The 12,709-nt window shown below is 39.8% G+C and overlaps 1 protein-coding gene across 3 annotated transcripts in view; it reads right to left on the reverse strand.

Moving 5' to 3' along the window:
• The window catches only part of evi5l (ecotropic viral integration site 5 like), a 44,188-nt gene that overhangs the window by 22,705 nt on the left and 8,774 nt on the right, over positions 1-12,709 (reverse strand). For all 3 annotated transcript variants that reach the window (XM_042484777.1, XM_042484778.1, XM_042484776.1), the window contains exons 2-3: positions 2,515-2,910; positions 44-233 (exon numbers count right to left, since the gene is read on the reverse strand). In XM_042484777.1, coding sequence (XP_042340711.1) covers positions 44-233; positions 2,515-2,756 — 432 coding nt within the window. In that variant the 5' untranslated portion in view covers positions 2,757-2,910. The remainder of the gene's footprint in view (positions 1-43; positions 234-2,514; positions 2,911-12,709) is intronic.

Consider the following 12,709-nt stretch of genomic DNA (forward strand, 5'->3'; position numbering starts at 1 on the left):
CCGTTACAACATAGATCTTTCATTTTCTATCCCCAGTCCCTACCTTCAGGAGTTTGTCCTTCTTGCGTCTCCACTCTTCCCACTCGTTGACGATGCGGCCCCAGAGGATCCAGGTATCCTCCTCCAGGTGCGACAGGTTGGAGGATGCCGAGGAGCTAGACACCAGCGAGGAGCCGCTGTTGCGCCGTGAACCGCTCATCGACCGCATAGACTTGGAATCGGCCTCCAGCAACCTGCATGAAGAAAAAGTTTATGAAGACAGGAATTCGACATTATGCTTTACTGGTGCACAACTGCAGAGCAACAGGGAGGCTAAGATCAGCATTAGGAGCCAGGCGAATATGACATTGAGGCAGATTGTGACACTGCAGGACCAGTGGAGTTTGGGCACAACCTTTCAAAGGCAGTTAAGTCCTCAGGGCTTGCTACCTTAAACTACAGAATCAGAGGCTGACCCGTGAGGATATTACTTACACAGCTGACTGGGGATTAACATTTTGAACTGGCAAAAAAATCAACAATATCTATAATATCAATATCTTTTTTTTTTTTTTTTAGTGAACAGTTGGCCCTTAAAACTGAGCAAATGGGCTTGATTTCATTCAAAAACTTTGGAAGAAGGCAATGAGTGACAAAAGAAGCCTTGATTTTTAGGTACAGTTGAATCAGAAAGTGTCTTGTGCTGTATTTTACAAGTAACAATATGCTAAAGACATAGTTCAACATTTGGGAAGACAGATTATTTGTTTTTTTGTTTCTTTTGCTGAGGGTAAGATGAGATGATGTATACCACTCTCATGTCTGCACAGCAAATAAAAACCTGCAGCCAGTAGCCTTTGAGCTTTGCCAGTAAGTCACTGACCCCTGCCGAGAAATAGTCCAACACAAAACCACTTGTTAAAGTGTAACATTCTATTTTACACCTTGGATTTTTTACTGATTAAACAAACAACATAAAAATAAGTTATTTAATAAGCTTTAGAGTTGCTTGCAGACAGAGCTTGTGATCTTAGGACAGAGCCAGTCTAGCAGTTTCCCCCTGTTTCCAGTCTTTATGCTAAGCTAAGCTAAGTAGCTTTACAATTTAATGATGACAAAGATATTGGTATTCTCACCTGACTATATGTTAAAAAAGCAATTGAGCGAATTTCCCAAATTGTTGCTTCCTTGAAATGTGTTTTTTAATCCCTCTGTTCCTTAGAGTTTGGGGCAGCAGGAAGCAGAGATGATTTTATCAAATAGACTGCACTTTACCCAGAGGGTGTTGAGGTTTAGTCCCACTTTGACCCCAAATGTCTGATTCTTTTAAGTCACTTGACTCCTCCGCCCTGCACTTTGACCGCTCTGCTGAACCATGTGATGGCTGCGGGAAGAATTACACAGTCGCCTCCGAAGGATGCAGACCCTGAATTGGGACACAGCTTGTATGTGGCTCCTTGCTCAGTGCTCTAAAGTGATTTTTGGTCTTTTGAATCCCTGTGTATTTTTCTGCAGTGGTGCAAACATGTGAACAGACATCCCTGCAGAATGTGGCCCTCTTCAACGCATGGGATTAAACCTTACCTAACACAGGGATTAAACCTTAGTCACATTCTAAAACATGACTGTGAAACCAGCTGATTACATATTATTCCAGAAAAAACGGATCCTGAACTGGTTAAATAATGAGCTTCATGAAAGAACATACAGTAGCATCCACGGTACATGTGTGATATCATTACAATAATATATACTGAATGACTGCTGTATGGTATGACAACTTATTAATGAAAATCTACCAGGCTTGCTGGTAGATTTTTTTTTTTTTTTTTTTACAAATGCCCCCTAGAGACTGTATTTTTCATCTCCAGTCTTGAGGTTCAAATTATCTCCCACATTAGGCCATCTCATTAATTAGTTGCTGTTGTAACGATGCCTTCAACCCTCACTAATTTCTGCACTTCAGCTTCTGCAGCTGAAGTCAAACTGTGAATACATCTTGTTTGATTGAGAGGTTTTACTTCAAATGTAAAATCTCCAGACTTTACTTGTTCCTTGTTGGTTCTCTGGTTAAATTTTAATTATAATTACTCTTTTATTCTTAGATGCTTATTCGCTCTTCCTTACGGGGTACAACTGGCCTTCACTGATGTAAAACTGTGATTACTTGTGTCTGAACTGTAGTCCACTAAACTGAACAATTTTTACACTACATTTATTTAGCTGACTCTTTTATCCAAAGTCGTTATATTTTATCCAGCTTTTTTACAGTAACCTCTTAACTGAAAAACTAACAAAGATTGTTACTGATGTGCTCCTTGGCTGTGTAAGTAACATCTGGTTCCTGCAGGTAAATAGCTCGGTAGCCAGACATGCTTATGACTGCAGCTTATATTAGAGCAGATGAATCCATTCTCTACATTTTGATTTTGCTATTTTTTAATCCAAACTAAACCCATTCCTTTTGAATTATCTGGTTGAATCTGTACACCCAACACGTTTTTTAAACTTGATGAGGACAGCTACTGATCTCACCTGTTCTGCTCCTCCAGTTTGGCCAGCAGCTCCAGCTCATCAGGACTCAGGTTCTCTGAGTCTGCCGGGGAGGCCGCTGGTGCTGACAGCACTGCATCATGGGAAGATGAGTCTGGGCTGAGCACTGGGCTGCCCGTCGACGGGGGGTCTGGGTCCATGCCAGAAGGTGAAGAGGGGCACTCTAAATGAGGGGGAGTTGCACTAGAGCCCTCTTTTTCTGGGCTGCTGCTGGGTATAGACATGGTGGTGACGATGGAGAGGGATGGGTTAAATGGTGCGGGTGCGGTAGCAGGGTCTTCCACTCTCACTGCTGGTCTCCCTCCTCAGTGAGCCTGGCTGTTGCCTGATTGGCTGCTTGGCTGGCTGTGGAGCCAATATGATCAGAGGTCTTCAAACCTGTCATGGATGCAGAAAAAGGTCAGTAAAAATGACAAAAGAAAGTAATGACAAAGCCTGCAGCTGCACAGCATGGTATGTCTATGTAAAAGTTGTACAGTTGTCTTCAGTGAAAACAAACAATTTTCACTGAAGACTGATTTTCGATTGATTAAAAAAAATGATCGTGCCCCTTACATTTTCCCAGAGCTTTAACCATGTATGGATTACTGAATAGGTCGAGCGGGCACAGGCTAAGGGGCCCAAAGTGTCAAGGGCCCCTCTAGCCTTCACCTGCAAAATGTCCCTAAAATTAACATGTACCAAGCAAGAATGACCACAGAATACAAAATGACCAAAAAAGGACAACAAAAGAACCTCAAGGAGACAAAAACAACAAAAAGAGGCATAAACTCCACAAAGTCTTGCCTCATAACTCACCCTTGGCTTTAGCAGATGTCCTCAAATCTCATTTAGTCTGACCAGCAGTTTAAACTCAAAGATATTTAATATGTCACATTTAATGATATAAAACAGAGCAGCCAATTTCCACATTTGAGTAGCTTATTATTGCTTGATAAATGACTTAATTAATTGATTATTAAAATAGCTTTGATCGCTGCAGCACTAAAATAAGGTTGTTTTTTTTAAATAATTGACACTATAATGTATTTGTATAATATGTTCTCTTCATACATGCAAAGATTGAAATGTCAGGATAATTAAGAATTATCATATATTATATATTATTGTAAATGACAGATTTTATGGCTAAAAAATAAACTTGAAAAGACTTGAAATTCAATGGGATGAACTGAGTTCATCTTTTTACCCCATGATTTTAAATACTTCAGTAAATATGATAACAAATTGCTTTTGATATTATGCTATGGTGATTATAGCAATATTGTTCAGGCGATGAAGGAGGCGTCACAGTTATCTCCACCTACAAAAATTCTAACGCTTTGCATTTTTAGTTTGTGCACTCAAAGATGTCAGATGTCATCTTTGGCTTGATAGACCGAGCTGGACACAAGAAAACACACCGGCCATACTGTTGCAATTCACATTCAGATGCCAATAATGCCCCCCACACCCTGGATCAAATAACTTCTTTGAAGGAGTGGCCCTTAGTCACCGTGATGACATCACCCTGACTAAGAGCATCACAGCCCGTCACTACAGACAAACAGACCAAAAGAGATGGTTGCCTAGTGATGCCTAACACAGTTACAATGTTGACGAGTAAACAAACTGTGTGTAATCTATAGAGACACTCATAAGTTCTGTGTTGCATTTTCTTCATCATTGTAAAAGGGAGTGAGAAAACGGACATGTCCGCTGCAGTGTTACACACAACAGGACCTTATACACTATTATTCAGTTAACCTCGAGCTGTACAGCTTTCAGAAGGACCGAGGGATGATGACACCTCCTGAGCGATTTATGTGCATGGAGAGATAATAAATCGATCAGATCATGAATAAATAAGATGAATAACTGAGTGAGTTCAGAGAGATGAGGCAGGCGTCACAGAGCTTATAATGAGCTCAGGCTTCTGACTACAAACAGGAGAGTTAGGAGAGATTTTAATTGTTTCTCTTCTTTGGCACCCAGGCGTGACTTTACTTTACACCCAGAAAAAAAAGCTTTTTCAGCCAGTGCAAATGTATGCAATCATACTGTTTGGGCCAAAGGCTTTGAAAATTGATTCTCTTTTGACTGGAGCTTTTAGAAATCATAAACAACAAAGTTGTGTTATTTGTTTTGAATAAGTTGCATCCAGTGATAAGGGCATACAAGGGAAAGGCATTTATGTCTTGAGTGCAACATATAAGGTGCTAACATTAAACAACCTACCACATAAGCATGTGGAACTTCACAAATACATGCACAAGATAGATGACTTAGACTTAGACTTAGACACGTTTATTTATCCCACTTGTCCCAATTCACTTGTCACAGCAGCTGTGTGTACAGAAAATAAAAATATATGTAAAATATCAATATATACAAAATATAAAATATGAATATGAGATGGCTAAATATTAAAGTGACGGTGTGAAGATCACACATTCCAGAGGTAAACGAATATCTCAGAGCTTTGCTGTTGTGCTGCATATGGCAGCTGCAAAGGCTCCAAAAAAGAAAAGAAATAAGGATGAAGACGTAACACACTAACTCACACATGCACGCACACCCAGATACAGATACAGACACACACGCACGGATAGGATACAACGAGATTTTATTGATACCAATGCTATTATCACACACGCACGGATAGGATACAACGAGATTTTATTGATACCAATGCTATTATCAATTCTACTTATCTGTGCGATTCTTCACGGATACCCTTCATGATTCCTGATCAATTTTATAAGTGGGTAAAAAAGTAGGCCTATACAGCTTTTTAGTGTAAAAACAGAGTAGAAAAAGGGACACGTGATTCAGGTGTGCAAAACCTCCATTGCACCATTTTCTTCGTCAAAGAAAAAACTAACTTTATTATGACAGTATATCTACCCTCGGTAATGAAAGCAGTGAAACTTGAGCAGAGAACTTGTAGTAGTGTCAAATACGTGGAATCCCTGGGATTTAAATCAATTTAAATGTTTCGAGCTTTACTTGAAATGATCATTTTACACACATTACATGCAGCAATGTTGTCATATGTCCTCGTGATAACTTTGGACCACTATGGCTCCTTTTTTTTATAGGTTTCCAACAGTGAAGATGCACGCATTTGTTGGTATTGTTTGGAAAAGCATAACTAAAAAGCTAAGACACATAAGATTCTGATTCAATTTGGAATCAGTTCTCTGTACACATGCAAACTCTGCTTCTCTGCTTCTTTCTCTCCCTGTGCTGAGGAGGAGTTGAAATTGGTCAGTGGAGAAAATGAGCCAAAAGGCCAAGCTGCTGCTGCTCTATAATATGGAGCAAAATGAGGAGCTACAGCCCGCTCTCCTGACAACCCCTCCTCTGCATTATGGATGGCAGACAGCTCTTTTACTGGGGGCAGCCCTGTGGAAATTACTTCTGGCCACATACACACTGTGCAACTCACCAGCTAATAATAACTCTGGAATAATGCATATTGCTCTTGTGCAAAGGAAAGAAATCCCAGGCACATAAACGGAGCTATAATGAGGGCAAATGTCTGCAGGGCCCATATTCAGAAAGGTTCCCTATAAACCTACCTCACTGATGGTAAAAACTATACACCAGTAAATAAAAAATGATCAAACCACCATGTTCTGAAGACACACATTAATAACTCTGACAAAAGTCACATTTGCTTTTTGAAACTTCAGCACTAAACTTAACAAACTACTCAGTCCAGCACAAGGCATGATGGGAAATGTGCGCCATAACTACAACGTTTTAGTGCAAAGCGTTGTTTTGATCCACTGTTACTGATTGTTTGTTGTTTAAAAGTCGAACTAGACGGTAAAATGGAGAGAAAATCCAAATCACGTGCATTAAAACACAAGGGGTGAGAGAGTAAGAAAAGTGTAATTAGGTCCTTCTCGTCCACTCAACATAAGACGGCTGTACGTATTAAAAGTATTAAAAAGGGGCCATATATGTTCATGTTTAGCTGTTGGACCACACTAAAGTACAGCAGGCTTAGACGAGACAACAACTGGTGACTGAAACACCCATTATTTATCTTTCTTAACTTCAATTTTGATTATGAGGAAATCAGTCAGAATGTTAGATTAATCTGTTGATTAACTCCATGTTTACTGCATCTTGTCATCTCTCTGTCACTGCCCTAGCCTGTCCTCTAGTGATGCAGAGTCTATCCTATGCTATGTTTAAATTATTCCCATGTAAGAGAGAGATGGTACTGAGACAGTGCACCTGACCTGTCAGCGTTCATCACCACCACAAATAGAAAGAAACAGGTAGCAGACAGACATCGCTGTCTCAGCCTGTCACCAGTAGTAACGTTAGGAAAAGATCTGAGTTCTTCTTACACTATTGCCTATCACTGCCTAAAGACTGTGGTGTTGAACTGTTCATCAATCAATAATTAGAAAGCATTGCTTGCTGTCCTCGGTGCTGAAACACTTGACAGTGACTGTTTTTTCGTTGCTGTTTGTTTTGTTCTTCAGAACAGGCTTATCTGACAAAGAGGCATCGCTGCATGTTATCTTAGACACAGGCTTGCTAAGCTCAATAAGTGACAAATTGTGTTCATGGATAGAATAGAATATATATCAGATATTTTACAGTTCTGAATTTTAAAATGGCTTTATCTGAAGGGCTCCTTGAGAATGCTCCACCCCTTCTATGCTGAGAGCATACTCTGTCCCTGCCCAGTCACAAAATACACAGCATTTGCAAACACAGTAATGTAGTCGTAGTCGGCACACTACAACAAAAACAATACACTTAATCAATCGACTAATACCATATTGGACTGTCCGTGAATTAGACAACTGAAAAACAGTGCGATGAATTGAATTGATTTTGGCTGTGTAATCAACCATGAAGGTTGAGAGAAACAAACAGATGCAGGCAAGGAGAGCAGAGAAATAGCCTGCGGGAGAGGAGAGGAGCATAATAACAGTCTGAACAGGGAAAACACTGCACGGAGAAGAGACAAGGACCACATTCATGCACAGAAACCAGCCCAATCAAAAGAGCCATTAACAAGTCGATGAGACCAATCACATTTGTAAGAGGGCTAAGCCAAAAAGAGATATCTGAAATAACATCCTTTTCATATCAAAGTAATGCCATAATGGTAAAAAAGCTTTCTCTGGATACAGAAGTTATTTTTTTTTATTACTTATTTAATTAAGTCACTTTGTTAAAGCTAAATGACCTCCCTGAGGTTGAATTTACTGCAACAGTCAGAAGTGACAGTTTGCCATTTCCTCTCTGATTAAAATCATCTGACAGATGGGTGACCCTCGGGCAGCGATGCTTCTGCCTGGTCAATCACATATTCACCTCGTTCCTGCGGTGGGACTGAGGTGGGCTCTATTATTGACAAAATATATAATGGTGTTAGACACTTGTGAATGTTTTCACCTTGATCCCAATGCCCAGAGACCCTTTAACAAGTGGCCAGGAAAGTAGGCTCATGTTCACAACCCTGACCTGTCTGTGATACTTCAAATTAAAGACACACACAAGACAGAGAAACGATATTATACGTAATATAAAATATCAAGGCCAGCTCTCTCTGGAAAGAGTTTAGATCGCTGTTAAGGAGGCTCTACTGCAGATCCACAGCAGGATTTAGGCTCTGTGAATGATTTTTTTACTCAGCTGCGACAGTGATACTGAATAACAATCAATCCAGGGATTTGTGTTAATAATTTACCAAATACCAATACCAATGTTTTAAATAAAAATTTGGCCGACAGGTGATAGTCGATATCGATGTTGTTGTTGTTTTTTGTTGTTGTTATTAATTGTTTCCCCTTTTGTGCCAAAGAAAAAAAAAAATCTACATGAAAATAACTAATTTAAATAATTTAAGCTCTTCATTACACTACCTTTGAATGAGCACAAATTCAATTACATACACATTTGTGAAATAACCTTTAATAGAAGCTTCTTTCACGTGAAAACTTAAAAAAAAAAAGAACTGCTTTGTCTCATTTTTACCGAAGAGAGCTTGAATGCATCATAACTTAACTCAATGCATCCTTCACGAGAAGTTAGGCCTTGTTACCAGCTGCTAGCATTACTTTGCCATTCTCCTGCCAATTTCAACACAGATTTGTTGTCCACAATGAGTTTACTGCATCATTTCGTCACGACAGCATCCCAGGGAAGCTCTCTGTTTGTCCCAAACATGTTTTTGATTGTCCCTGGTAGGACAGGATGCCGATAGTCACAAGTGCTGCAAAACCGGTCAGGTATTTTAAGAAATTAAGCACTGAGAAAGGCCTTTTTTAAATTTTGACTTAGTTGAGGAACATACAACTTTAAATGGTAGTATTTTGTATTCATTTTAAATAAAAATGTCACACCCCAGCCACCCCCCTCCTATGATAAGTATAATCGGGGTTTGAATCAGGTTTAGGTAGGGGTAAATCTAGTCTATCTAAAAAAGTCAATATAATTTTAAGTGAACTGTATATTTGCTCCACCTCACCTTACACAACAGCTGACTGAGGCAACGGTAGACCAGCAATTGTTTTTCTTGGGTCTACTATTTTTGATATAATGGCTTCAGATCCCCGTCGGTAAAGGCTATCGTACAGCAAAATAAAGCCGTGAAAATATAATATATATAAACTGATATTGGTCGTTTTAGCTGGCTTAAAACTAATCAATTAAGGCAGAGTATGTTCAGTGCAGTTTGCGCATGACAAAGTGGTTTTCTACCCCTAAGTTATTGTAAATAAACAGTTGTGATTGTGATTTATTGATGGAGCCCGTCAATAAATCGATTCTCCCTCAATGGTTGTATACTGGGAGAAGTACAGTAGTCCAATTAAATGGCCAAATCAAGCTATGACTGTAACTTGACTTAACTGTGCATGTAAACATACTGAGTGTTAACCAGAGGAGAACCTGAAGATGGGCGCTACGCTTTTGCAATGATGATGCCGTCCAAATATCAGCAGTAACCGCTGTATAAATGCACTACAAAGTGGCAGCAATGAGGAAGCCAGTGAGACACACACGCACTAACATAGCCATATTGGACCAGTTTACCACAATAAAACACAGAGAAGCTCACATTACAACATACACAGAGTCTGACTTCATTCTCTGCTCTGAAGGCCAATACTCCACTATATCGTTACCTAGCAAATAAAGGCTTGCTGCTATATTAATGCTCTGAATGTCACATACAAAGCATTTTTTAACCTAAGTCAATAATGGAGTTAGTTGAAGGTGGTACTACTTGGCCCGGGAGAGTTATGGCTAAATGTTCCCTGAGTCAACTTACAGGCTATGCCTACACAAAACACCCCAAGCACATGCATCCATATTACATTTTCCCCACAGATCTAAAGGGTTTGAGCACTCCCACAATTTAAAGAAAAACTAAACAAAAACAAAACAACTTCAAATTGTATTTCAACTTCATAAAAACCCACTAAGCTTTTGGTGCAAAAAAGCAAAGAACTTTGATTTTGTTGGAACAGCGGTCTGGACTTGTCAATAAGGACATCATGGGAATTGCATTTAAAAAAACACAAGTGCCATGAAAACATCTTAATCATCGACCTATTAGCTGTGACAAAGAGGAGATACTTCAGAGCACCACAGAGAGCTATTCAGCTGTGTCACTGTGGTCAGACCACACTGTAAAAGGTGTGAGTCATGTAGGACCACAGCACTGAAGTGGGAGTTTTTCCTCTCTCTCTCTCTCTCTCTCTCACACACACACACACACACACACACACACACACACACACGCACTGAATAATGGAAGGACATGGTGAAGGTCTCTGACAAAGCAAAACAAGCCAGATTTTCTGCACTTGGCTGTTACTCTATATATGACAGCAGGCTCCCTCTAATGTCATTGTGTACTTGGGAGAAACTGCAGAGGTCTTTGAGACGGGGGGGGGGGGGGGGGCTTTTTTGTAATCCATTCAAATGTGTGTGTTTGCAAGCATGCTTACTGTGTGTGTGTTTGTGCTACATGAAAGGTTAATGTTTGACATGTTCACGAACATGTCTCAAGTCCCACTTCTGTTTGTGTGTGTGTTGAAACAAATGGGTGTGTACATGTGTGAAAGATGCATGCCTAGTCTTGAGTGTTTATGTTTAGGCTGTCCTTGAGTGATTTCACCACGCACAATTATGGTATTGTGTAAATTCAATGCCTGAACGCATCCTCTCCAAGCTCTGACTGTCTACAGCCACAAACAGTGCTATTGTTTCCTCCTGTGACCCCCCTGTCTCTCTCTCTCTCTCTCTCACACACACGCACGCACCACCTCCAGTTATCCAAAATGAACCAACGTCCCCTTTGCCGCTCCATGTTTTGAAACTCATATACGTGGTTTGCATGCAAACCCTTGAGCAGAATGTGTCTGATTTACAAAATATTTTTCATTAGTGTAAAGAAGCTTTTTAGGGCCTCCATATGGGCTTGGTGACGTTGAGCCGGCCTGGGGCGAATAAAATAACGAGTGTACAAAAAAAAAAAAATGCAAGCGACCCCTTTGATCAATTCACCACACCCACTAACAACAGCTCCATCTATATTTCCCTGTCTGCAAAATAAGTCATAACATTATATGCGATCACAGATATTCTGAGGCGTATATTATTCCCCACGAGGCTGAAACAACCCTCCTGGAAAAACCTGACCAGCATTTTATAAAGAAAAACAGAAAAATCAGCTAGTTTTCACCGGGATCCCGACCTCGCTGATGTGTTACCCTCCCTCCTCTCCTCCCCCCTCCATCTATGTGCGAGTGTGTTTTGCCCTCGGGGCCTTCCAGCCCTGACATTAAGGGCGACCCCTTTGTTAATCCGGGGCTGCTAACCTCACTGTTGTTCTAGCTCATCGTCTCATGTTTGGTTACTGACACGTGGCTGTTGATTTCCACGCTACTTATCTACTAGACCCACTATCCTTGTGACTGCTGTTGGGCATGACGCTGCTCAAAGCATCTCATTGTAAAGAGGGGATGTTTTTTTTTTTTTGCTTTTGCAGCTCAAAGCTCACTCCCCCTCAGTGTTTGTGAAAGCCATAACTGGAATCAAAATGAGTCGATTTGCCAATGCATGGAATTAGGTCCTTGATGCACTGATGCACAAATATTGACAAGTTAAACACCGTCCACACGTAGTGCAATAGTGTGTGAAGTAGATACCAATCCATTTGTGTATGATGAAAGCAGGCTGAAAGTAACTGAGAAGATATACTCAAGTATGTAGCTTACTGGGCTTATAGGAATACAGTTTTGAGGTACTTGTAATGCTTGAGTAGTTCCATTTTTAGGCTACTTTATGCATCAACTGCATTTTTGAATAAATATTTTTCTTTTAGCCTTATGATAGTCTGTTGACCTGTTCGGAGTGTACCCCGCCTCTTGCCCAATGTCAGCTGGAATCGGCTGAAGCTGCTCTGCAACCCTGAAAAGCAGATCCAAAAACTGGATGGGTGGATAAATGTTGCACTCTTTCTGACATTTATTTAACAGCTATAGTTATTGGTTACTTTCCAGATTAAAATTATACATACACAACAAGTGATCTGTTCATAAAATATGATACTGTGCTATAAATTAAAAAGACCCAACACATATAAAAGTACAGTAACAGTAGAGTTAAAATTATCCTGACCTTGAACAACAACAAAGTGTTTCTTACATATTAATGCCAAAGTGATTAAACAATACAACACTGAAAAGGGCCACTTCTGCATAATGAGAATTATTTTGCTAATAATTCAGTATTTTTATCTAAGAGAGTATTTAATATTTTACTTCTATAACATTGTTGTGTTGACAATGGATGATTTAAGTAAAAAAAAAAAGGGATATATCGTCTTTTTTTACATGCAGTTTTCTTCCATGTCAAAAACTTTGCAGGGCAGGTTATACAAGTGGCGGCTAATGTTGCTTTGAGCTTCAAGCTGGGCAACTTAATGATATTATATTGATACTGTGATCTGAAACTAGGTATCTTCTTAGGTTTTGGATATCAAAATGTAAGTGTTGTCTTTTCCTGGTCTTGAAGGCTTCATCACCCTGAATATTGAAACGGTTTCCATACTAATTTTTTCGCAGTACTGATACACCACTACCAGCTGTGCTTTCTTTGTCTTATTTTAATGTTTACTACAGTCAGTTTGCTGCTCTCTGCGACTAACCAA

Source organism: Plectropomus leopardus, chromosome 4, assembly GCF_008729295.1.
Source record: "Plectropomus leopardus isolate mb chromosome 4, YSFRI_Pleo_2.0, whole genome shotgun sequence".
In the NCBI taxonomy this organism is placed as follows: Eukaryota; Metazoa; Chordata; class Actinopteri; order Perciformes; family Serranidae; genus Plectropomus; species Plectropomus leopardus.